Source organism: Danio rerio, chromosome 18 (assembly GCF_049306965.1).
Source record: "Danio rerio strain Tuebingen ecotype United States chromosome 18, GRCz12tu, whole genome shotgun sequence".
NCBI classification, from domain to species: Eukaryota; Metazoa; Chordata; class Actinopteri; order Cypriniformes; family Danionidae; genus Danio; species Danio rerio.
The window spans coordinates 47,398,428-47,424,677 of record NC_133193.1 but is presented as its reverse complement, the minus strand read 5'-3'; the positions used below and the strand labels follow the sequence as shown (position 1 = coordinate 47,424,677).

General features: G+C 35.2%; 1 protein-coding gene across 8 annotated transcripts in view; it reads left to right on the top strand.

Moving 5' to 3' along the window:
* The window catches only part of aplp2 (amyloid beta (A4) precursor-like protein 2), a 165,027-nt gene that overhangs the window by 63,444 nt on the left and 75,333 nt on the right, over positions 1 to 26,250 (top strand). For all 8 annotated transcript variants that reach the window (XM_073929590.1, XM_068214839.2, XM_073929589.1 and 5 more), the window contains 2 exon segments: positions 10,491 to 10,664; positions 13,025 to 13,154. In XM_073929590.1, coding sequence (XP_073785691.1) covers positions 10,491 to 10,664; positions 13,025 to 13,154 — 304 coding nt within the window.

The following is a 26,250-nucleotide window of genomic DNA, read 5'->3' as shown; positions in this document are numbered from 1 at the left end:
ACGTCCCTGTGTTTCATTCCAGCACAGCACAGGCCCACTGTCTGCTTCCTCTTACAGTGGTTTTGTGAGGCGAAGGTAAATGTTGTGCCCTTAGTTTGAGTTGGATGATAGGTACAGGGGGGGAAATAAGTATTGATCACATCAAGTTTTTCCAGGGAATAATAGTTCTCAAGGAGCTGTTGACATGGATTTGAATTAGATTTTGGTTGTGTTCAAACGAAACTTACAGAAAAATAAAATGACGCTGAAAATGAGTTGTGTGTAAGAACAATGTTATGGCACAAGGAGAAAGTACTGAGCTTCTGAAATGAATTTAATACTTTATTTAAAAGGCTTTTTTGGTGAAGACAGCTTAAAGACGCCTCTCATATGGAGGATGAAGTCTCATGCATTGCTCTGGTGTGAGATTTTAACAGACTTCAAGAAAGCTTGATGGTTCTGTGGGTCTCGTCTGTCAAATCTGATCTTAACTTTGTATTCTTTATTGGATTCAAGTCCGGTGATTGGCTGGGCCATTCTACAGATTGATTTTCTTTCTCTGAAAGCATTTGAGAGTTTCCTTGGCTGTGTTTTGGATCATTGTTTTGCTAAAATGTCCACTCTGGCGTCATCTTCATCATCCTGATAATGTAGATGTTGGACTGAAGCAGCTAATTAGGCAAGTTATTGTATAACAATGGTATGTTCTGTAGACAATCCAAAATAAATATTGCTTTAGGGGGCTAATAATATTGACCTTTATATAGGTTTTAAAATATATTTTCTAGCCAAAATAAAACAAATAAGACTTTCTCAAGAGGAAAAAATATTATCAGACATACTGTGAAAATGTCCTTGCTCTGTTAAACGTCATTTGGGAAATATATATATATATATATATATATATATATATATATATATATATATATATATATATATATATATATAAAAATCTCACAGGAAGGTGAATAATTTTGACTTCAACTATATATCATTTTGAATAATCTTGATTACAAGTAAAACCAAAATAATTGGATTGATTTTTTTCCCCCTAATCTAGCAGCCCTAACAACTATTACTACTAATAGATTTAATTTTTATATTTAATATGTAATTTATTTAAAAATACTGAATGGGCCAATAATAATAGTGCCAGGGCTAGTAAACAAATTATCAAACATTTATTGAAAATATATTTACTTTTTAAAGCTTTAAATACATTTTAATATTTGATATTTATTTTAAAAATGTATTTAATATTTTTATAGTATAACATTAATAATATATAATATTTCTATAAAAATGGTATTAGTATTATAAACGACAACAATACTACTAATATATTTAATTTTTATATTTACTTTTTATTTATTTAAAAATACTGAATGAGTCAGTAATAATACTGCCAAGGCAAGTAAATAAAAAAAAAAGCATTTATTGAAAATTATATGTTTTTTTTTGTGAGGAAAATCCATATTTAGATAAGTTAAGTTATTATTACTGACTGATCACTTCGTTTAGGTCGTTTTAAATGCTTATAAACTAGTCCTTCCTTCAATATTGAATTTTAAATTAATATCAAATTAATTATTATGAACTACTACATTTATTTATTTATTTATTTAATTATTTGATTATTTAATTATTTTCTTTATTTATAAAAAAAATACTGAATGGGCCAGGGCAAATAAAAAATTATCAACCATTTGTTGAAAATGCTATCTCTTTTTTTTGTTGTTGTTGAGGGAAATAAAATTTCAGATAAATATTGTTATGGTTTTATCGGCCAGCTCTCGGCACATTCGGCATGAAAGCACGCATGGGTACATTTGCTTTTGCACTGATTCGGATTCTTCCCTTGAGGCCTCGTCCACTTGCAGCATGTGTGTGTGTGTGTGTGTGTGTGTGTGTGTGTGTGTGGTGTGTGTGTCAGAGTTTAAGTGCTGTTGAAATGCACTGCCACTCTCCGGCTTCCACTTCCTGCTGCTCTTGCACTTAAAGCAGTAGGATTTGTGCTAACACTGGTCATTGTTTCTGGCCTCTTCTCTGCATCTCCTGCATCGCCTTCTGTCTGATCTTCTGCTCTGTGTTTCTGCCTCCTGGCGTAAACAGGCAGCCCGGCCATCCGCTATTCTTTATCCGTCTCTCTTTCTCTTTCATTTCTCCCTGTACTTTCTCGTTTCAGTGTTCGGCTGCCATAACATTACAACTGTGCCACAGGCTGATGTTTACTAAAGGAGAATAAGAAATGCTGAGGAGAGAAAAGGAAACATAGGCAGGGTTAGGATGGTTGCGAAGTCATGCAGAGATTGATAAAAAATGTTGTTAAATTAGGTCAGATATTTTAAGGAATGATGCATTTTAAATAGTGATGATTTAATATTTATATACTTTTTAAAAAATATCTGTATTTATTATTTAAATTGCATAAATGTACGTATGCTTGTTTGAAGCATGTGTTCTTTTTTGTAACTTTAATATATATTTTTAAATGTAACCATATTTTTATGTAAATAATTGTATTTGGAGATATAACAATGTAAATATATAATTAGTTGAAAACTTAAATACGCACAAATACAGATATAAACATTATTAAAATAATCAATGAAAAACAAATAAAAAAATTATAGGTTTTTTTAGAATTAGTTTTTAGTATTTTTCAGAATTTATTTGTTGTAGTCATAAAATTATTCATAAAGGTGTGTGTGCGTGTATGTATGTATGTGTTTATATATATATATATATATATATATATATATATATATATATATATATATATATATATATATATATATATATATATATATATGAGCAATATCACATGAGTAGCAGTGCGATTGTGCCTGTATATTGGCACTGGTGTGAGGTGTGCGTTGTGCGCTGCTTAGTGTCCCACTAGTGACGATATACAGCCACATCGCGCTGCTTCGAGTGTGATATTGCGTTTGTACAACAGTTAGAAGGCTTTATATATATATATATATATATATATATATATATATATATATATATATATATATATATATATATATATATATATATATATAAAAATCAAACAGAGAGTCTCATAAACCCTTTTGTATGAGGAACTACTTTCTTCCGCCATTTATTCACATCAGCGGGTGATGCAAGAACAGCAGAAGCCGTTGCTACTTCACCAACATCACTTTTATTATCACACAGAGCTAGTGTTTGAATGATTCTCTAGCGTAATGTCTGAAGTGATGACAAAACAGTTGATTTTACTGCCAATTTAATATTATAAGGCTACAAAGATTTCTCAGTTGCAATCGGGAGATCACAATATTACTATGGTATAAATACAGCACTACAAAATACAAAAGAGAGAGATCGACATAGAATATCACGTACCAGATTTCTAATAATTTGATCAACTGTAATTTAAAATTACGTTGTATTTTTTTCCTCATCTAAGGGTTTATTATCCGGTCTCTGTCGACATTTTGTGGATGATCATCATCAATCGTCTTTGCTCAAAGACAGGCTAATAGCCATTGACGAGCTGTCTCTCAGAAATTATAAATATTTTAAAATAGCTACTATCCTTATAAATAAACTGCATATTAGCCATCTAAACAACTACATTCTCACCTAAAACAGCCTTAAGAGTACATTGTTGCCCAACAGCAGCATTTGTCAAACTGTAGAGTGTCCTCTGCTTGTTGCTGTACACACACACACACACACACACACACACACACACACACACACACACATATATATATATATATATATATATATATATATATACACATATCTGAAGTCAGAATTATTCGCCCCCCTGTTTATTTTTTTCCCAAATTTCTGTTTAATGGAGAGAAGATTTTTTTCAGCACATTTCTGAACATAATAGTTTTAATAAGTCATTTCTAATAACTGATTTATTTCATCTTTGCCATGATGACAGTACAAGGCACTTCTATACAGCTTAAACTGACATTTAAAGGCTTAACTTGGTTAATTAATTTAAGTAGGCAGGTTAAGGTAATTAGGCACGTTATTGTATGACGATGTTTTGTTCTGCAGACTATCAAAGAAAAAAAAGTTAGCTTAAAGGGGCTAATAATTTTGATCTTAAAATGGTTCTTAAAAATTAAAAAAAACTGCTTTTGGTCTAGCCGAAATAAGACAAATAAGAATTTTTTCTAGAAGAAAAAATATTATCAGACATACTGAGAATATTTCTTTGCTTTGTTATACATCATTTGGGAAATATAAAAAAATAATAAATTCAAAGGGGGGCTAATAATTCTGACTTCGACTATATATATATATATGTGTATGTGTGTGTGTATGTCTATTTGTGTGGGTGGGTGTGTGTTTGTGTGTGTGTATGTATACAGTGTTTGTGTGTGTGTGTGTGTGTGTGTGTGTGTGTGTGTGTGTGTATATATATAATGTGTGTGTGTGTGTGTGTGTGTAACTAATGAACAAAATTGTATTCTTTTAGAACTAGTTTTAGTATTTTAAATTCTTTTTTAAGAATGTATTTGTAATAATAATACTATTATTTAAAAGAAGTGTGTGTAGAAGTACTTTTTTTAGCTTTGTTGTTTTCTTGTCATATATAGCATATATACGGTTTTATATTATTCAAATTTGACTTTTTTAATCTTTTTTTTTGTCAGAAATGAATCACAATTTTAGCTACATGTTCATACATTAGTATAGCAGAACATTTTTAGCGAGATGACAGATTTTAAATTCCAATATGGATATTTTAACCAGTCAAAATTGCTCAACCGATTTTTAAAATATACTTTTAAAAAGGCTTGTATCATAAATCATGAATGTAGAGGCCTAAAAGAGTTTCACCTCTTAGAAATCACGACTTCTGAAGCGTCACCAGCCTTCAATGTGCCTATTCTGTAATAAGTTCAGTGCCTTCAGAAAAAATCAAACCTATTACTGTCAGACTTCAAATCGTTGGCTGAGAGTAATGTTCCCATTATTATAATCCACTTCTGTGATAGTTTTGCACAATGAGGGTTTATAGCGATTTGGCAGAGTCATCTGTCAGGTGAAGTGTTGTGTTCAGGGTGAATACACTGCTAATAAACACATCCGTTTAGCTTAATTATACTGCATTTAAACAACATATTTTATTTCCAAAATCAAACACACTTTTTAAAAAATGAAACTGGATTTTCTACTAGGAAAAAATAGAAGTACACTTTGATCAGTCTTTTGGGTTCCATAGATGTGTGATTGTTAATCGAATTGAATCAACGAAAGTAGGCATGGGCAGGTAAAAGATTCTGACGCTATGATAACCTTGGATAAAACTATCTCGCTTACACGATATTGTGCTCACTGCTGTAATATTTTTAAAAGTTTTTTTTAAATGTCTGGGTAAAAAACTAAGCCTTTTTTTTTAACACATTATACGTTAATTTGGGAAACGTTTACAAAATCAAATGAATTATTGACTTCTGCTATCTTCATTAGCTTCAAAAACACAGATGTTTTTTTTTTTAACAATTTAAAATGGTATATTTGGAGATCTTTTCTGCTGGAGATACTGATGTCTTTAAAAAAACTAACAAAAAAAAAAATGTAAATAAATAAAAAAATGTACTCATACCTTAGGAATGGTATAGCAGAAACATTTGACCATTTTAAAACCTTGACTTTTCTACCTTTTCCTTTTCCATGCCTAAACAAAAGCAGTTAAATCTTCTGTCTATTGAATAATTGCTTTTGGGATTTTTTGAGTTTCTTCATCTTTTAGAGTTTCTGTGCAGGAGCGCCCTCTGGCTTTTGGAGGACCTTTACACCTGAACACACCATGCTTTTCTTTTATTTATTTATTTATTTATTTATTTATTTATTTATTTTTTAAGGATGTTCAAATAAACAACAAAGACAATCGGACAAACAAACAAACCATCCACAAGCTCTGCAAATTAAATAAAAAAATACAAATGTACGTTTAAAATAGTAATAATAATAATAATAATAATAATAATAATAATAAAATAATAATAAAGATTATTAAAATAAAACAAAAGAAGCCGAAACTCTTAAAATATAAATTTCAGAGTTTATGTAGAAAGGATTAAAGAGATTTCCAAAGTCTCCTGAGTTTGTGGTTGAGGTCATAAGTTAATTTTTCCAAAGGACGAAAGACAACTAAAGCAATCCACATGGAAATAGTTGGAATTTGAGAAGTAGACAATTTTAGTAATATACACTTCTTAGCCAGAAATGTAAGAGTTGTAAACAGGTTTGAGCTCTGAGTCAAAAGAGTCTTCAGGAATGTCATTCAACAGAAAAAGTAAGGGGGAGAAAATAAAATGTTTTCCAATTCTCTCCTGGTTTGCAGAATGAACCCCTCCCTAAAATGGTTGGATGTAAACACAAGACCAAAATATATGAAAAAATGTGCCCTTACACATGATTTCATTTAGATTGACTGTGCAGCCATTGCAAGAAGTTAAAGTGAATGACCATCTTTTTCCCACCAAAAATTGTCTGTTTGCTCTTTTTCAAGTCAAGTTTTATTGAACAAACCATCATTATACAATGACTTGCCTAATTAACCTAGTTAAACCTTTAAAGAGCCCCTATTTTGCTTAATAAATGGTCATACTTTTAGTTTTGGGGGTCTCCAACAACATGCAGATTTGCATGCAAGGTCAAAAAACACTTTCATTGTCTTATAATAGGCATTTATTTTGACCTAATTATTCCAACGACTCCCGTATGATTCATTCAGCGAACTATTTGTTCCCAAACCCCTCCCTAGCGCGAAGTTAATCTGCTCTGATTGGTCCGATGACCCAGTCTGTTGTGTTTGGTCGACTGCGTTCAGCACGAGACAGAGGAAAAAACCCATCACGGCTATGAAGTAGCAGCCAGAGAGTATGCGAGAGCACAATGCCGGAATGCAATAAAGCAATGCAGTTGATCGTCATCTTCACGTCACGATCAGTCCTGTGATCCTCAGCGCTGTGCTAATGTCTGTTGTCAAATGCATGTTTACATTTTCCCGGATATGGAACTACATATTTGGTGATGTACCATATCGACGTCGACACATACAAAGAAAACATCCGAACCCAACTTGATTCATTTATTCGCTGAATCGATTATTTCGTTAAAGAATCAGTAGATTTAAACACCCTGCACTTTCAGATTTAAACCTCAGCTGGATGTTTTCGTTTACCTAGAGCTGTTACACACTGCATGAAAAACCCATAATAGGGGCTCTTTAAATGTCACTTTAAGCTGTATAGAAGTGTCCTAAAAATACCTGGTAAAATATTATTTACTGTCATCATGTCAAAGATAAAATAAATCTGTTATTAAATTTATTATGTTTAGAAATGTCTTCTGTCCGTTAGACAGAAATTGGGGAAAATATACAGGAGGGCTAATAATTCAGGAGGACTAATAACATTGACTTCAACTCTACATGTGTGTTTTTGTGGAGATATTGTAAATAAAAGGATTTGATTGCATTGTTGGGACACGTTACTCACAGATCAGCATGTCTGGGCCCTGACCCGACCTCCCGCAGCTCTTCGTGCTCTGTCTGTCTGGTAGTTTGGCTATAACACATGCCTCTATAATCACCACATGATTGTTTGCATCTTCGTAGTGTAATCTTGCAGTTACTGGGAATGAGTCTTCACTTTGATCGCACTGGAGAAATGTTTGTGCGGAGCTTTAATGACAGGCTGGGCGGAGCTGCTTCCTGTTTCAGGAAAAAGGGAAGAACACGTTTCTGTAAACGAGACGGTCTACAGGAAGGACGGAGAAGAAGGGAAACATCACTCATTTCTCTGCAGTTGGGGATTTTATTTGAGTTATCGAATCACAATTTGGGCTGTTTCTAAAATCCTCTCGTATTTTCCTGCCTTCTGTGTGACCTTAAAGTACACATGAAGTCACAGGGTTTCCACGGGGTCTTAAATAGTCTTAAGTCTATAACTTAAAAATGTAAATTTTAGGCCTTAAAGTCTTAAATGCGCTGTTCTAGGTCATAAATATTTTTGCACAAGTCTTATTTTTCTGATGTCCATGTAACGCTACATCTAATGCTCATTTCAATTCTTTTTTTGTTGTTGTTGCTTGGTTTTCGTGGTGTTGTAGTTCTTTACTTCACTAGTCCAGATGTAATTTACGGTATTACATCTACAAATGAGACCAACCTACAATAGCCAATTAGCTTTCTGTATTGAACTCAGTGCGTGCGATGAATGTGACTGTGGAGGTGGAGGCTCGCTTCGGGTGCGCGCAACATGATTTTGTCTGGCGGACTGCAGGACATTTTTTCGAGACTCTAGCGAACAGTTCCCGCGGCATTTCGTTTGAGTTGAATATGAAACACTTTGAAAAGATTTTGTCTGAAACAGTACGACTGTACAGACACCTTTATGCTGCATCCATGCGTGATCATAGGGAAAACCAGATAACAATAATTCTTAGCTAGAAATTGCAACAGCAGTGGGAAAGGAAGAAGATTTTTGTTAGAAAGTTTGGAAAAATCTGAGGGATAAGCTTGTTAAAGCCAAAAGAGGACACGGCAAGAGTTGATAACTGGAAAAGAATATTGGAACCCATCATTTTACAATATGCTGATGCCCTGTTTTTTTAGGCTTTATTGGTGATTATGGTCAAGAATGTTGGACCATTACTGCCTCTTTAGCCTATAAGTAGAGGACAGAAACTAACCAGCCAGTAATGTGTGAATTGTTGAGTGGGCAAAAAAAAAAAAAGTCTTTTTTAGCAAGTGTACTTTTTTTTTTTTTTTGCTTTTATTCTTTCTATTATAAATATATTTATAATATATTTAATATGTATTATATAATATATTATATAATATAATTGTAGAGCGACCCATGTTCTGTAGTCATTAATATTTAACTTTTAATAGGTAGAACTATCTGAGAAATGACCAAAAGTAAGTGAAGAATAAAAAATCTTGTATGGTTATAAAAATCTTTATAATCATTAAAATAAATGATAAAATAATTGGTTTAAAAATATTGAACGATATTAATAAAATGACGTAGTTCCGGAAACTTCCTACTTCTGTGTTTATCCGTCTGATTTTACGGTGGCTTTCGTTTGATCGTCTCTGTCGTTTTAAAGAGCCTCGTCCGCTTAAGGTGCGCGTGCAGTCAGCGAAGATGCGCGATGCATATATAGTATAAATTAGCCTTAAAATGTTTGTTTGTTTTTTTTTTTCTGTAGTTAAATGGTGCATCTAACCTGTCTTCCATACTGTTTATGCTGAATACATTTATTTGCCACTAATTTAGTGATTTCTTTTTTTTTCATTTTCTCTTTGCGTATGCGTGTTTTTGATATTGTGATATAGGTCTTAAATTTAATACTTAATGTTCTTAAAAAGGTCTTAAATTTGACATTATGACATTTGCAGAAATACAGAGTCAAAACTAACCATGTTGATTTTTGTCAGCTCACGTGGCTAGTTTTGAGGTAAACAACTCCTCCCCCCAAATTCTTTCCAGATCTTTCTATATAAAATGCCTACTTTACTGCATCCAATCAGCTTGCAGTAGAAAAAACAAGCCACGCCCACTGTTTTCTCATTTAATATTCTGTTTCTCACAATACTAAAAAAACAAACGTTTGCAGCTTCCAGTTCATGTGGACTTTAAAGTTTACGGTTTACTCAAAAAATAAAAATTCTCAATAATTACTTTCCCTCTACCCTCATTTCATTCCAAACCTGTAAAAACACAAAGGAAGATATTTTTGACTTATTAAAGACTGAAATGAAGACATATAACCCTTTCCGTGAGCATGCATGCTTCAGACTCGCAGACTCTCGGTGCTGTGTATTAAACATAGCCAAATCAAGTTAAAATGTATTTGATAGGGTCAACAGTGACCCCAGAGCACAAAGAAAATGTCCTTGGAGAGACTGTCTGCTTGAATTTGTCCTCATTATGTTTTTTCTGCTGACTTTAATGGCATATTTCTTTATGAGAAAAGACAGATGGCATCTTGTTTTTTTTTTTTTAGATGCAGAGGATTGTTTTGTGGGCATGTCTTTATTTATTTATTTGTTGCACATATGCAGAATGCAGCACAAGCAAAAACAGGAATCGAACTGATATGATTCTCTAGGGAAGTAAATCGTTCATTAAATGTCAAAAATTAGCTAAATAAAACCAAAGATAACAGTGAAATAAACTGTGTTTTATGATTTTTTGAGGGGAATCAAACAGTATTCAGATGCAGAATTTGAATAAATGGGGAGAACATGCAAACTCCACACAGAAATGCCAACTGACCCAGCCGGGGCTCAAACCAGTGAACTTCATGCTGTGAGGTGATTGTGCTACCCACTGCACACGTGCTGGTCTTGGTCATATGATTATAAGAGTATTCCAGCTTGACATTTAGGACCACATGAGTGTGTTTGACAAGTCTGAACCTGCTCGACTTTTATTGGCATGTAATAAGAATCTCCATTAACTTCCAGTCTAATTCTCTTGCTTTTCTTCCAGGCGCTGGCAGCAAATGCAGGAACCGGATTTGCCGTCGCGGAGCCCCAGGTTGCCATGTTCTGTGGCAAACTCAACATGCACATCAACATCCAGACTGGCCGCTGGGAACCAGACCCTTCTGGATCTAAAACCTGCGTTGGAACCAAAGAAGGAGTGCTGCAGTACTGTCAGGAGGTACAGTCAGGCTACACACATTTATCTAGGGATGCACGGATATGGATTTTTTTGGCCGATACCGATAACCGATAACTCTTCAGACTTGGAGGCCGATATATGTAGGCCAATAATTATAAATATTTCCAAATGGTATATTTTTATACAGCAAAGGTCCGGGCTGGTGTCGCGGACGGTGCCTTCTCTTTTCTTCCACCCTAGTTGGTCGCCTCTATGGACACGCCGGCTCTGAGTGTGTGTGTGTGTGTGCGCGGTGACAGCCCTTATAATCGATATGAATATTTCGATCAAACTGAATACAATCTTATATCAACAACACATGGCAAGCAACGCGTTGATAATAACAAATAATCATATTAGATTACAAACAGCCCAGCGAGTAGTTTAGCATGGGTGTATCGCTGCTGTTTCGTTTACACATGTAAAAAAATTTTCCTGAGGTGATTTAAACCAAAATACACAATGACCCTCAATCAAACATATCTACAATGATGAGGAACATGGTTACTTACTGAGTTATTAATGCACAGCAATACCACATGAAGAAAGGATGGACTTTTATGAAATAAACCGTGTGAAGAGAGTTCACATGGACAAGTCTGACTCTGAACATGGTCCTCCCACGCATGCGCGAGGCAGGCAGTTCTGTACAATTACGTAATTTATTGGCCTAAATATATCAGCCTAATTTAGACAACGGATCGATAACGATCATTTTAAAAATAGCATTTATCGGCTGATAACGTTATGGCCGCCGATATATCGTGCATCCCTACATTTATCCATATCCATGATTTATGAACACAGCTATCATTGAAGAGAACTTATTATGCAAAGATTGCTTTTAATAAGGGCTTTTATAAACACAGTTGTGTGGCAGCAGTTGTGAATATAACCAGCTTCTAATGGTAGAATGGTATTCATTTTATAGATTTTTAATCACACTTCTTATAAACTGTCTGCAGAAACACTTTGATTGACATTCTCCAGTTGTACGTGTCATCAGAGGGGAAAAGCACCGCCCATTAGTGGCAATCTCTCCCTTATTAGCATTTAAATCTGCCACCATACTGACACATTGTGGTCCAGTGGCCACAGCCAAATCACCCTGCAGCCCAAGACCGGTTTCTCACTGAAGCTAAGCAGGGCTGAGCCTGGTCATTACCTGGATAGGAGACCACATGGGAAAACTAGGTTGCTGTTGGAAGTGGTGTTAAATAGGACAGCAGGGGGCGCTTAACCTGTGGTCTGTGTGAGTCCTAATGCCCCAGTAAAAGTGAAGGGGACACTATACTGTCAGTGGGCGCCGTCTTTCAGATAAGATGTTAAACTGAGGTCCTGACTCTCTGTGGTCATTAAAATCCCATGGCACTTCTCGTAAAAGAGTAGGGGTGCCATTGAGTAGGCCATTGCGATCATGGCCTCCCAATCATCCCCATCCATCAAATTGGCTCTATCACCAATAGCTGGTGTGTGGTGAGCGCACTGGCGCTGTTGTCCTGTGGCTGACGTCGCATCATCCAAGTGGATGCTGCACACTAGTGGTGATGTGGAGAGACCCCCCCCCCCCCCCCCTCATGATTGTGAAGTGCTTTGGGTGTATGGCCATACACAATAAATGTGCTATAGAAATACACATTACATTACATTACAGTGGTCATTACGTTGCGTTACGACGCTTTTGACTAGAGTTCAAATCTTACCCGAGTAGTCTTTTTTTTAAAGACATATAATGCTGTTTGGGTTACTTGTATAGGTGTAAATATTTTATATTTATTTTTTGTGTGACCACCGTTACAAAGGACTGGATATTTTTAAAGAATTTTGCACAGAATATCTATTCAGAAATTGCAGGAAAGAACATTGTGATGTTTTAGAGATTTAGCTACCCTTTAATGTTCTCATATTTATGAAAAACATTTGAAGTTCTAAAGCAGCTGTGTTCTTGAAAAAGACTTGATAGTGTCATTAGAAACTGAATTGGAAATGATGTTATTTTAATATAGTCAGTCGTAAACTGAAGTGGGCCAATGTAAAGCTTAAAACTCCAGGGCTGAAAAGGAGTCCCACTCCGGCCCTGCTCAAATATCTTCCCCTGAACTATATTAAAAACTCTATTTGCTTACAAATGTTAAAGTTTGTCCTCATCTGTCATATGGCTGGCTGTAAAATACAAAACACCCCGTACCATCTCTGTACATTTTGAGATTGCTTTTCATCGATGTCCTTTTATTGAATTTGGAGAGGGAGTAAATCCTGCGTGTTTGTTCCAATACATGAGCAGATGGCGTCTGGAGATTGTGAAGCATGGATCACTGCTTACTGTACAGCCTGAATTTCTCCGCTCTCCTTCCCTTCAGATCTATCCCGAGCTGCAGATCACCAACGTGGTGGAGGCCAACCAGCCTGTCAAGATCGAGAACTGGTGCAAGAAGGACAAGAAGCAGTGCAAGGGCCACGCTCACATTGTGGTGCCTTACAAGTGCTTGGGTAAGTGCTGTTTGATTGACAGCTCCGTTGTCCTTTTTGAATGGCCCAATTATCCAGAATGTCCCTTAGGGTTAAAGGCGCCTTTTGTTGGAAGTGAGACATCTGAGAAGCCTGAACAGCAGTTCAAAGTGACAGGGATTAGATGCTAAAGATCAGGTTCAGTAGACTCAGGTAGCTGTTAAGATCAAGATGTACTCGAGTCAAGGTTTTTGTGCTTTTCTTAAGGGTAAAAGAAGATGTCAATACCCGAACAGCATCATAAGGGACTTTTTGCACTAGGTAGTTCTAGGAACTAACCACCAGGATCTAACCATCCACTCCTCACCTCAGGCCAATTGACGTCACTTAAACCATTTGACAGCATTATCAAACCCTCAAAGACCACAAATGTAGGATGGAGGAAGCTGTAATCGGAGCTGGGGTTTTGTTTTGTGTTGTGTATTTCACTAAAATGGAGATAGAACCTAATCGTGTCCCAATAAAAGCGATTAATACAAATTAATTCTGAATGCAAACCCAGGCTCATTGAAATGCGTACATTTCAGGAAATATGTTGCATAGGAAATATGATTCATAGCCCGTTTCAGATTACAGATCCACTAGAGGGTGCTGTCTACATTTCTTGCAAACCTAAAATGCGTTATGTTAAACGTTTCCGATACATACAATGGGGGAAATAAGTATTGAACGTCTTCATTTTTTTCTGAAAACATATTTCAAAAGGTGCTAATGACTTGAAATGTTCACCAGATGTTGTTGACAATATGCAAAGAAAACATTATGAATTAGTTTACAAATGTAGTTCTGTGTAATGAAATGAAATGACGCAGTGAAAAAGTATTAGACACGTGAAGAAAGCTCAGACAGCAGCTGAAATCTCTCTGCAGTTCTTCAGCAACCCTCTGATCTTCATCATTGGAAATGAATATTTGCTGCTACATTAGCAAGATGATGAAGATGAAACCAGGGTGGACATTTCAGCAAGATAATGGTCCAAAACACAGGCAAGGAAACTTTCAAATGCTTTCAGAGAAAGAAAATCAAGATGTCGAATGGCCCAGTCAATCACCTGACTCGAATCCAATAGAGAATACAAAGTAACCTTTATACAATACTTGCCAATCTCTGATGGCTTCAGGCTCTGTTGATGCTTGATACAATGCCATTTATGCAGTACCATACAATGCAAGTGTTTTGTGACACTACTAAACAGCTTCCACACTTAAAGTAACATATATGTTTGTCACTCTGCTTGAAAAAACAAACAAATAAAAGTTCATTTAGCACTGCTGATGGTTACAGTTACTTCTCAACAACGGTCTCAGGAAGGTCTCATAGCAATAAAGCAAAATCCCATTTCCCCTCGCAGACAGAGACTGCTAGAGATCCAGTGGGCTGTGTTATTGTTTCACAGCTGCAACACATTGCCTCTCCTCCAGGAGTTTTCCCAGCAATTGCCAATGGCAGCTTGCTGATTTGGGTGGTTTAAACTGTCAGAGTTTGTATACTCGCTTTAGCTTGCTGCCATTTTTTTAACCTTCCTCTTGCTGACTTATGGACTGGATGTTTTGATGACGTTGTCAACACAGAATCAATGCGTAACGGGGCATCCCTTTGAGTTTAGCTGGATCAAAATGCATTTCAATGTATTTATAAATGAAATGTATTCCAGTAATGGCAAATAAATAGTTTTTTTTTTATGCCTGTTTTTATTATTCTTTAAAGTAAAGTTGTGTGCTACTTAATATAATATAATATAATATAATATAATATAATATAATATAATATAATATAATATAATATAAAATAATGTAATATAATATAATATAATATAATATAAAATAATGTAATATAATATATAATATAATATAATATAATATAATATAATATAATATAATATAATATAATATAATATAATATAATATAATATAAAATAATATAATATAATATAATATAAAATAATGTAATATAATATAATATAATATAAAATAATGTAATATAATATATAATATAATATAATATAATATAAAATAATATAAAATAATGTAATATAATATAATATAAAATAATATAATATAATATAATATAATATAATATAATATAATATAAAATAATATAATATAATATAATATAATATAATATAATATAATATAATATAATATAATATAAAATAATGTAATATAATATAATATAATATAATATAATATAATATAATATAATATAATATAATATAATATAATATAATATATATTTCAGCAATTTACTAAACAAAACAGGAAAAGGCTAAATAAATTGACACTGACTTGGCCTACAGTATTTACATATTCCACCATATCCCAAGATTTATTTAACCATGGTAAAATCATTTTAGAAACCATTATAATATTGATGGTCTTGTGTTTAACTTCTATGGGCGATTTTACTTATATTTTGAACAATTTCTTCCAAATGTCTTATCTGGAATGATCTGTTTCTAATAAAAACAGCCTGTGCCCCAACCCCCCCTTCTTTTATCCTCTTTTTTTGTATGTTTTTCTTTTTTTCTTCTTTTTTTCCTTTTAAATTAAAAACTAAGATGTAAATATGACTGTGATGAATGCTGCAATATTGCGTAGTATTTTTTTCATTTGAACCAGCAATCATCAACATTCTTTAAAATATCTTCTTTTGTGTTTAAACCGCATGAGGGCGAGTAAATAATTTTTATTGTTGGGTGAACTATCCCTTTAATATTCTCCAAAAAAGACTGTATTCTCCCCATTTTCATCGTTCTGATCCACAGAAGAAAAATAAAATTTATCTCCTTGCATCTCAGAGGACAAGCTGCTGTCCGCCTGTCCCTGCCTTTTTTCTTGTCTCCTCCCGTGTTTTTCCCTCTCTCGTAGGAGGTGATTGAGTTGTGGCTTTTTGCGGGCTGAAAAAAAAGCCATTAGCGCTGCCAGCCGACTGTGAAATGGGCCGACTGGCGGAGACTTTCCAAGATGGCTGATTTTTGTTGTTGTGTGTGTGTTTGTGTGTGTGTGTTTTTGAGCTGATGCTGCAGCTGTTGACTCTCATCACCTGATGTGGGCCGTGCTTTGATTGACAGGGTCGATGCTCTTTCAGTCCACTGCCTCCGATGTCTCGTTCCCCGCGAGTGACGGCTAGTCTATAAAATCTCTGCATTCAGAGAAACCTAAAGCTGTTTTCGTCTGCATAAAGCGCCTCCACACTGGTCCATCAACAACTTTCTCTGCTTACGAGTCGCCATGGAAACTGTTTTATTGATCTGAAGTCGGATGAACAAATTGGCTGAAGATAAAAACAGAGAAATGAAACCGCGGCAAAGCTTGTAACAAAAGCAGTTTTATTTCTGCATCATAAATGTCTGCTGCACTCTTCTTGGGTGGCTTCTAGTTTACAGTAAGGTTTCATTTGTTAAAGGATGACTTCGATAAGCTCACATTACTACTCCCCTAAAGTTAAACCGTTGAGTTTTAGCCTCTTTGAATCTGTTTAGCGGATCCCTGGCTCTGGCAGGAGCACTTTAGCTTAGCTTAGCATAAATTATTGAATCGGATTAGACCATTAGCACCTCACTCTAAAAAAAAAATTTTCTAAAAGGTTTTTGATCATTTTCCTATTTAAAGATCGACTCTTCTATAGTTACACTGTGTTAATTAGTGTTGTCGAAATTATCGAGTTTGGAACCAATCAATACTGAAATTTTTAAAACATCCATTTTCTGCTAACATTTGAGCACCATTGAGCACGTTCTTAAACACTGCTGGTTGGCCATTGTGTTTACGCGCTCATCAGCATTCAAATGTTAAATAAATTTATTATTTTTTTTTTTTATTTATTTAAAATTTTATTTTATATTTTATTTTTTTATATTTTTATGTTTATTTTCTATTTTCTATTATTTTTTATTTTACTTTTTATATTTTTTATGTATTTTATTTTATATTATATTTTATACTTTATTTTATTTTTTATTTTATATTGTATATATTATTTTATATTTTAGCTTTTTTATTTTATTATATATTTTTGTTTATTTTGTTTTATATTTTATTTTTTATACATTTTTTATTTTATTTTATTTAATTTCATTCCATATTTTTTTTCATTTTATATAAAATTTTCTACTTTATTTAATTTTTTATTTCATATTTTTTATTTTCATTTTAATTTTCAAAAAATATTTAATATTTTTAAGTTTATTTTATTTTAGATTTTATTTTATTTTAAATCTTGTTATAGTTTTCAGAAACCGCTCAGGAAATAAGACACTTAAACACCTCAAGCGCTACACATACTTGAGCGAACCAAGCTTAAAATTCACAAAGAGAACATGAAAATGTAGATTTTATTTTACCAAAATATTAGTGCAGGCCTTGTGGCGGTTTTGTGTTGACAGTTGGTGTTGATTTGTGCTTCAGTCAAGGACTCGTTTTATTGCATGTCTGGAAAAGCAGCCTCTGGTGTTTAACTAGATTTTCCTCTTTAAGGCGCATTTGTAACCTTGAATTGAAGTCGGGTACATCAGCAAGACTCGCTCGTGTTCGCTCTCACCTTGCGTTCTCACCTTTCCACCACCTCTGGGGTTTAACCACTGTTATTAATGAGGAGGTTTCGTTGTGATTCAGCAACATTCTGGCCTCTGGAGTTTAATTAAGGAGAGTGATTTGTTTTGGTGGTGTAATGCAGTGAAATAGGCAGCCCGTCTGCGTGTGTCTGTCCACTGCTGTGCGAACTTAAGAAATCTGCAAATGTGCTTGGGCTTGATCTTTGAGGATTATACAGTATTGTCGTTTGCTTATACTGCCAAATAGTTGCATCACTTTCTTAATAAAAGGGAAAAAAGTGCGCTCTTAAAGATATATTTCACCCAAATAGAGAGTAATTATCATTTGCTCAGTATAATTTCATTTCAAGGGCCTGTACGATGGAAGGAGATAATTATAAGAATGTTTGTGCTGCACTTTTTTTTTTTATATTTGGGAAACAGTTTGTGACCAGGGATAACCCATTAAAAAAAACAAACAAAATGTATTGGTTAGGGATGTAACAATATTGTAAATACCGTCATACCGCAATAGCAATTTCTTTCAATATTACCGTGGTTGTGACTCAATAAAATCATAGGTCTTATGGTGAAAAGTTTGCTCAGGCGAATTGAGCGAATGGGAGGTAGCGGAAACTACAATTTTCATCAGCCCAGGCGTGGCCATCATCCTTTGCGGTCTGTTGTCGCTACAGATCCAGTAATGGAAAAATGGAGGGTGCTGTTAGTAGCGGCAAAGAAAAAGAGCTAAAAATGGTCTAACCTAAAGCGGGTTTTAAATCAGATATGTGGAAGCATTTCAGTTTCTCTATGAAAAGAAACAAGAACGAAGAAAAGGTGACAGAAAAAAAGGTGTGCTGAAATACAAGTCGGAGAATACAACTAACATGATGGGGATTCTTTTAGTCAAGGGGACAGCAGAACACAGCACACTGCTCAGATTGATGGAGACATTAGCCCCTTTCACACAGTGATACCGGTAAATATCCGGAAAATTTCCGGAACGACTTTACCGTTATATTCAAAAAAGCGCTGTTCACACAGGCGAGGACGTTACGGAAATTTTCTGGAAAAGAGCATTCACACATCCATTCCAAAATACCGATAAATTCTGACATCATTAACCAGAAATGAGCTTTAAACGGCTGCGCTTGTATTTGTAAACATTTGACTAAATTACAAACTCTGTGGATGATCAATATTGTGAACAACTTTCGCAGGATCACTTTCGCATGTCGAGATGTTCATTATATGTGCGTGTGCAGGCGCTCAGGCTGTTTCACAGGCACACGCAAAGCTTGAAGGTAAACAAACAACGGCTTGTCATAAGCATCTCATCGATGATTATTTATACAGTTGGCATTAAGACGAACATATAAACGTGATCTGACTAACTTCTAGCAGCTAAATGTGTCTGGAAAAATATTCAAAGGCTTTTATTCTCATAAACCGCGCGGACGTAAAAGCATCTGACTGTTGTGATTGGCTAAAGCGGACGTCTCACGTCAGCACGTTCTAGACGTGCACGCGCTTATTCCGTCAATCTTCCTTCTGCGTTCACACAGCGCAGCATTGCGGCAAATTGCCGGTAATGTTACAACTTCTCTTTCCGGAAAATAGCCAGAACGAATTTACCGGTAATTTTCAAAAAGGACCTGTTCACACATACAGACCTTTCCGGAAAATTGCCGGTAATTTTCCGGAAAGGTCTGTATGTGTGAAAGGGGCTATTGACTTGTACCACCAAGAGACCTCTATCTCACTCATGGCTTGTCCTTTCGAGTGGTGTTTTTTTTTTTTTTTACATGGTTTAATATTTTTTGTTATTAAAATTGACTAATTTAAGTTCCTGTTTGAAAGTTTACAGATAGATAATTTGTACGTCATTGATCTGTTCAGTGTTGAGGTAACCTGAACATTCTACCACTTTTTTTGAGTCTTTTCAATAATTTGGCTTTTTCCTTTAAATGATTCAATAAATACCGTACCGTGCCATTCATACCGAGGTATTACCGTATCGTGAAATTTTGATACCGTTACATCCCTAGTATTGGTCCATGTGATATGTTCGTTGTATTTCCGTCTCTCCATTATTTTGCGAGTCTAATAGCTCTCAAGATAATAAAAAAAAGATTTTATTTAAAATGATTTAGGGCATTTTTGCATCAAAACAAGATGTGATGCAAATAAGGTTTTAGAGGCTGTCAGAAAATCATTTTCGGGTGCAAATGTATAATAAAAGTCACTGCAAAATCCTGCAAGTACTGATGTTGTAAGCCAGGGGTGTCAAACTCAATTCCTGGAGGGCCGAAGCCCTGCACAGTTTAGTTCCAACCCTGCTCCAACACACTTACCTGTAGGTTTCAAACAAGCCTGAAGGACTCAATTAGTTTGATCAGGTGTGTTTAATTAGGGTTGGAACTAAACTGTGCAGAGCTGCGGCCCTTTTGGAACTGAGTTTGACACCTGTGTTGTAAGCTGTTGAAGTTTTGTGTGAAAAACCAACTAAAATTTAGGTTTGCTAAAGAGATCAGATCACTTTATTGCATGTTAGACAGATGCCTTGTTACAGGTTTCCAACATTAAAAAAAAAAAAAAAAACGACACTCACCGGCCACTTTATAAGGTACACCTGTCCAACTGCTCGTTAACGCAAATTTTTAATCAGCCAATCACATGGCAGCGTTTAGACTTGTAGATATGGTCAAGATGATCTGCTGCAGTTGAAATCGAGCATCAGAATGGGGAGAAAGGTGGTTTAAGTCACTTTGAATGTGGGATGGTTGCTGGTGCCAGACGGGCTGGTCTGAGTATTTCAGAAACTGCTGTTATTTTCATGCACACACCATCTCTAGGGTTTACAGAGAATCTTCTCATCTACATCTCCACATCCACCACAAGTGTGCAGCATCCACCTGGATGACACGATGGCACCCATATAGCGCGCCAGACCACACACCAGCTGATTGGTGCAGAGGAGAGTATGATATTGGGATGACTAGGAAGCCATGATGGACAGAGGCCAGTGGGCAAATTTGTTTTCAAGGACATCCTGGGATTTTTAACGACTACAGCGAGTCAGGACCTCAGTATCTAGCGTGATTATAAAAAAATATAAATTACTACATTTTAGGGCTGCTCGATTTTGGAAAAAATCATAATCACGATTATTTTGGTCATAATTGTAATCACGATTATTCAAAACGATTATCAGTTGAAGTCAAAATTATTAGCGCTCCTGAGAATTTTGTTTTTTTAAAATAACTATTTCCCAAATTATGTAAAACAGAGCAAGGAATTTTAGCAGTATTTCCTCTAATATTTTAAATCTTATAAGTCTTATTTGTTTTATTTTAGCTAGAATAAAAGCAGGTTTAAATATTTTGAAACCCATTTTAAGGTCAATATTATTCGCCCCCTTAAGCAATATATTTTTTGATTGTCTGCAGAAGAAACTACTGTTATACATTAGCCCCTTTCACACATACAGACCTTTCCGGAAAATTACCGGCAATTTTCCGGAAAGGTGTGTATGTGTGAACAGGCCCTTTTTGAAAATACCGGTAAATTCGTTCTGGCTATTTTCCGGAAAGAGATGTTGTAACATTACCGGTAATTTGCCGGAATGCTGCGCTGTGTAAATGCAGAAGGAAGATTGCCGTAATAAGCGCGTCCACGTCTAGAATGGGCTGACGTGAGACACCTGCTTTAGCCAATCAGAACAGTCAGACGCATTCACGTGCGCGCGGTTTATGAGAATAAAAGCCTTTGAATATTTTTTCAGACACCTTTAGCTGCTAGATGTTAGTCAGATAATGTTTCTATGTTCCTTCTTAATGTTGTGTAAATAATTATCGATAAAATGTTTATGATAATCCGTTGTTTGTTTACCTTCAAGCTTTGCGTGTGCCCGTGAGCGCCCATAGCGCCAGCACACACACATATCATGAACATCTCGACATGCGAAAGTGTTTCCCTATGTTTTCATTAGAGTTGTACTCAATACTGATCCATCCGAAGAGTTTGTAATGTAGTCAAATGTTTATAAACACAAGCGCAGCCGTTTAGAGGTCATTTCTGGTTAATGATGTCAGAATTTACCGGCATTTTGCGATGGATGTGTGAATGCTCTTTTCCGGAAAAGTTCCGTAACGTCCTCGCCTGTGTGAACAGCGTTTTTTTTAATATACCGGTAAAGTAGTTCCGGAAATTTTCCAGAAATTTACCGGTATCACTGTGTGAAAGGGGCTAATGACTTGCCTAATTACTCTAATTAAGCCTTTGAATTGCACTTTAATCTGAATGCTTGTATTTTGAATAACATCTAGTAAAATGTTATGTACTGTCATCATAGCAAAGATAAAACAAACAAATCAGTAATTAGACATGATATATCAAAACTATTATGTTCAGAAATAAGTTTAAAAAAATTCTTTCCATTAAACAGAAATTGGAGGAAAAGGGTTGCTAATATTCTGGAGGGCTAATAATTCTGACTTCAACGGTATATATACAGTTATTTTCCACCCTGCAAAGGAAATAGAAATAAATACAATGAAATAAAAATATAAACAAACTGTGATTTAAGCATCTTCACCCTAAGAAAAACACTTTAGCTACAAAAATCCTTCAGTCAGGAGCAGTAAGGGATGATCTCGTCGTTTGATTAATGATAAAACAGGCGGCAGCATTTCGCACTGTGACTTTAATGGTTTCTCTTTCACGTGTCTTTTGATTCTCAACTCGTTTGTTTATTACGCAAATGAGGGTTAATATGAATAATCACTAATCACCGCGTTTTGACACCTATTTGACCATTAAAGCACTCATGTTAAGATTACTTTAGATGTCTGCGCTCCTCTGCTCGTCTCAGTGTGCGAATGAGACCGAATGCTGACCGCGTACTTATGCGTGTGCGCGTGATGCACACACACATAAGCACGCGGTCTTTCGCGCTTTTGGTATATGATGCAATAATCGTTTATCTCGATTAATTTTCATAATCCAAGAAGCCATAATCGAAATCGAAATTGAATTTTCGATTAATTGCACAGCCCTAGTACATTTTTTACCATTATAAGCGGTTTATTTTCACACAATGTTATAACAACTGTTTAAACCCTTTATAAAGGTATTATTGCCTAATAGATCCCCTTTAAACAAAACCCAAAGATCTAAAGACTATGAGGTTTATACAACCACAGTAATTATTTCATCTGGGAGGGAATGTTAAGAGTTTTCAGAGCTGCTCATGTTCGAGCATTAGCCCAGGGTTCCCTCCTAATGGGCAGTCAGCAGACGTTTTCCAGTATTTTGTTTGGGTTTGTTTAGTTGCTGACCGTTTTACTCTTTAGCCTTAATAGTCCTGAATGATACAAATGCAAGGTAATGCTGAGATAAACAACTCTTTAGCAGGGAGGATTGTTCTACAGCGACAGAAACATCAGCAGTGTTCAGCTCTCCCAAGGTTATGCTAGTTCATCTGAGGCTAGTCTGAAAGCAGATGCAGATGCCATAGTGGCCTACGAGTCGAGTTGATATAACCGGAGATAAAAACGGAAAGGAGGAAAATTGTTTTTGGAGTGATTATACTGCGTTTAATGTGTAATAGCCATAAATCTTTGATGCAGGACTGGGACAGAGCAGAGGAACTGGGCTATAAACTGAAGTTGAAAGCTGCTGGCCTCAATCCTTTTGTGTCGTTTCTCTTTATAGCATTTTTTTTCCGTTCCTTTGTTTCTTTCTTACCCATTATAATATGGTTCTTTTCTCCCGCCTTTGTTTGGATCATCTGAGAGCTTTTTGATCACGTCGTGAGCCTGCAGTTTGCTTTCAAAAGTCGAGCGCTTAGTCAGATTCATGCAGTTGTTTAATATAAAATGGAAAGCCGGGGATTACACGAGCGCACAAATGAGTCATTCCACGTGATGTCCTGCTTTTAAAAGCTTTTTTAGATATTCTTTTCATCTCTCTGACCCAAATATATTAAATGATGTTATCAAAGGAATAGTTTATCCAATGGTGAAGATTACATTTTTTCTCCACCTTCATTCCAACCTTGTTATCGTGTCCATGGAGCATAAGTAATGGTGTTTTGAAGAATCTTGTGATTCTTTTTTTTTTCTTATATAATAATAAGCATATTTAAACACATTTATGAACTCAAACTGTGAGGTTTTTGAATATATAAAGTAAATAGTGACTTTAAATCATTGCATTCATAACTCATAGGGCCCTATCATATACCCGGCACAATGTGGCGCAAGGCGTAGTGCAATAGTCTTTTACTACTTTAAGCTTGGCGCAAGGGTCATTTTGAGGCATTGCGCCATGCACGCTGTTTAAATAGCAAATGCATTTGCGCTCAAATGTGCGCCCATAGGCGTTCTGGTCTAAAAAAAGCAGGCGTGTTTTGGCGCGTTGCTATTTTGAGAAACAGTAAATAGTCTGTTCTTTAGACCAGAACAAAGTCCGTCTATTGTCTGGCGCAAAGTGCTCCTGGCTTACACACTACACACAAGATGCAATACGCAAATATCTTTACATATGAATAAGATATAATATATTAAGGATATACATAGGATATAATAAGGATATATATATATGATATAAATATAAATGATTAAAATATTACAAAACATTATTGTTTAGCCTACATGAATTTAAAAACCACTGCCTTACTTTCTTCATCTCGGGAGGCTTTTTCAGTTCATTCAATTTGCTTTTGTATAATGTTATTATTATAAGCAGCATTATTTATTATATCCATATTTATATTTGTTTCATTAAAAACAAGCTTAGATTAGTCCACCTGTCAGGTTTTAGACCATATGGGGCACAGCAGGTGTATTTGGAAATAACTCAGTATTTTGACCAAACTTTGTTATTATTAATCATTTATTCGTTTGCTGGAAATTAGAACTCATGATGAGAAAATCATGATGTACACAATAACAGTCTCCGGACTTGCTGCATCACAAATACTAAAATCTTAACAATTTATAAAAAATCTTATCACTTTAGGTCCATCGGATAGTAGACATAGGTGTATATATTGCGATCGTGATTTTCAAAAGCATTACATCACTTTTTAAAGTTTATTATTGCCATTTGATGAGTTTCCCCATACAGTTTGATAGAGCGCTTGAACCCAGAAGCCGCTTCGTGTGACATCACACTTAACAAGCGGATGGGGGCTTTTTAAAGGCTTATTCACACAGAACATGTCTTTGTATCTAAAAATATTTTCATTATTATTTTTAAATGTACCTTCTCCAACATGCACTCAAAAATAACTTTTGCTGCTAGTTTACTACATAATTAAAATGAGGTAAACAACATAATTCTTAAGGTTTTTTTTAGGGACAACTTAATTGTTTTATGTTCAATCCACTTAAATTTTTAAAATCCATTAAGTTAACTTAATCAATTTGTGTTGGGACGACATTTTTACGGTGTGTTGCCACCAGATAAAACAGTTGCTACTGTAAATAAAAGCTTGCAATGGTTGCCCCGCCTCTGAGTTTTTCTGATTGGTCCTCTGCTTTGGAACTGACATCAAGCAGTGTTTTGTGAAGTTCAAAGTTGAAGTTCAAAGTTGAACGACATATTAAAAATGAGACTATTATGTGCGAGGTGCTGCAAAAGACGTGAGCGTAATGTTCACATACATCTATAAAGTATATTTGCATAGAAAAACAATAAAAAAGTAGCACATTGTAATGGAAAAACGCATTCTCGGTGAGTGGTTCAAGTCAACTTTATTGTCAATCAAACCATGCAACAGTACATTACACAGCAGACTGAAATTGTGTTTCTCCCATACTCCAATGTGCAATTTAAAACAAAAATATGACACACACTAGACATAAACTAAACATTTAACTAATATAGTACAAGAGACTAAGACCGCAGTGTACAAAATTTGACTAGAAATACTACTGTGAACTTGAAGTCAAAATAATATCACGTGACAATGTAAATTCTATACTTTTTGAATTGTTATTCATGGTGTAAAGCCTGTTGTTCTGCTTGGTATTCTGTATAAATAGCAGGCCTGCTACTGTGTAGACTTTGTGGCATTCAGTAAGCAGTGTTTTCCCTCATTTCCCGGCTGCTAGACTTGTGTTTTATGCGTGTGTTTGTAAAGGCAGGAATTCTCCACTGCCTCACTGCTTCGCTCTTCACATGATATCAATGCGAGACCCCGTTTATTCCAGTCGAGCAGCAGTACACAGCCCTACCGACGCTGTCAAGACTTATTTTCTGCTTTCTCTGCTGCAGCTGGAAAATAAATAATGTAATTGCTGAATCACCCACACGTTTTTTTTTTTCTCAGCAGAGCAGATTGTGTTGTGAACGCTCCGGGTTCAATACAAGTTAAGCTGTATCGACGGCATCTGTGACATGCTGTCAATTGCCACCGAAAATTATTTTGACTTGCCTCTCAGCTTGTAAAAACAAGCAGTTTTAATGGAAATCTATGGGGCAAGGCGTCAAATGAATGTTGCAGTGACAATGCTAAGCGTGAGACTGTTGCGACAGCGT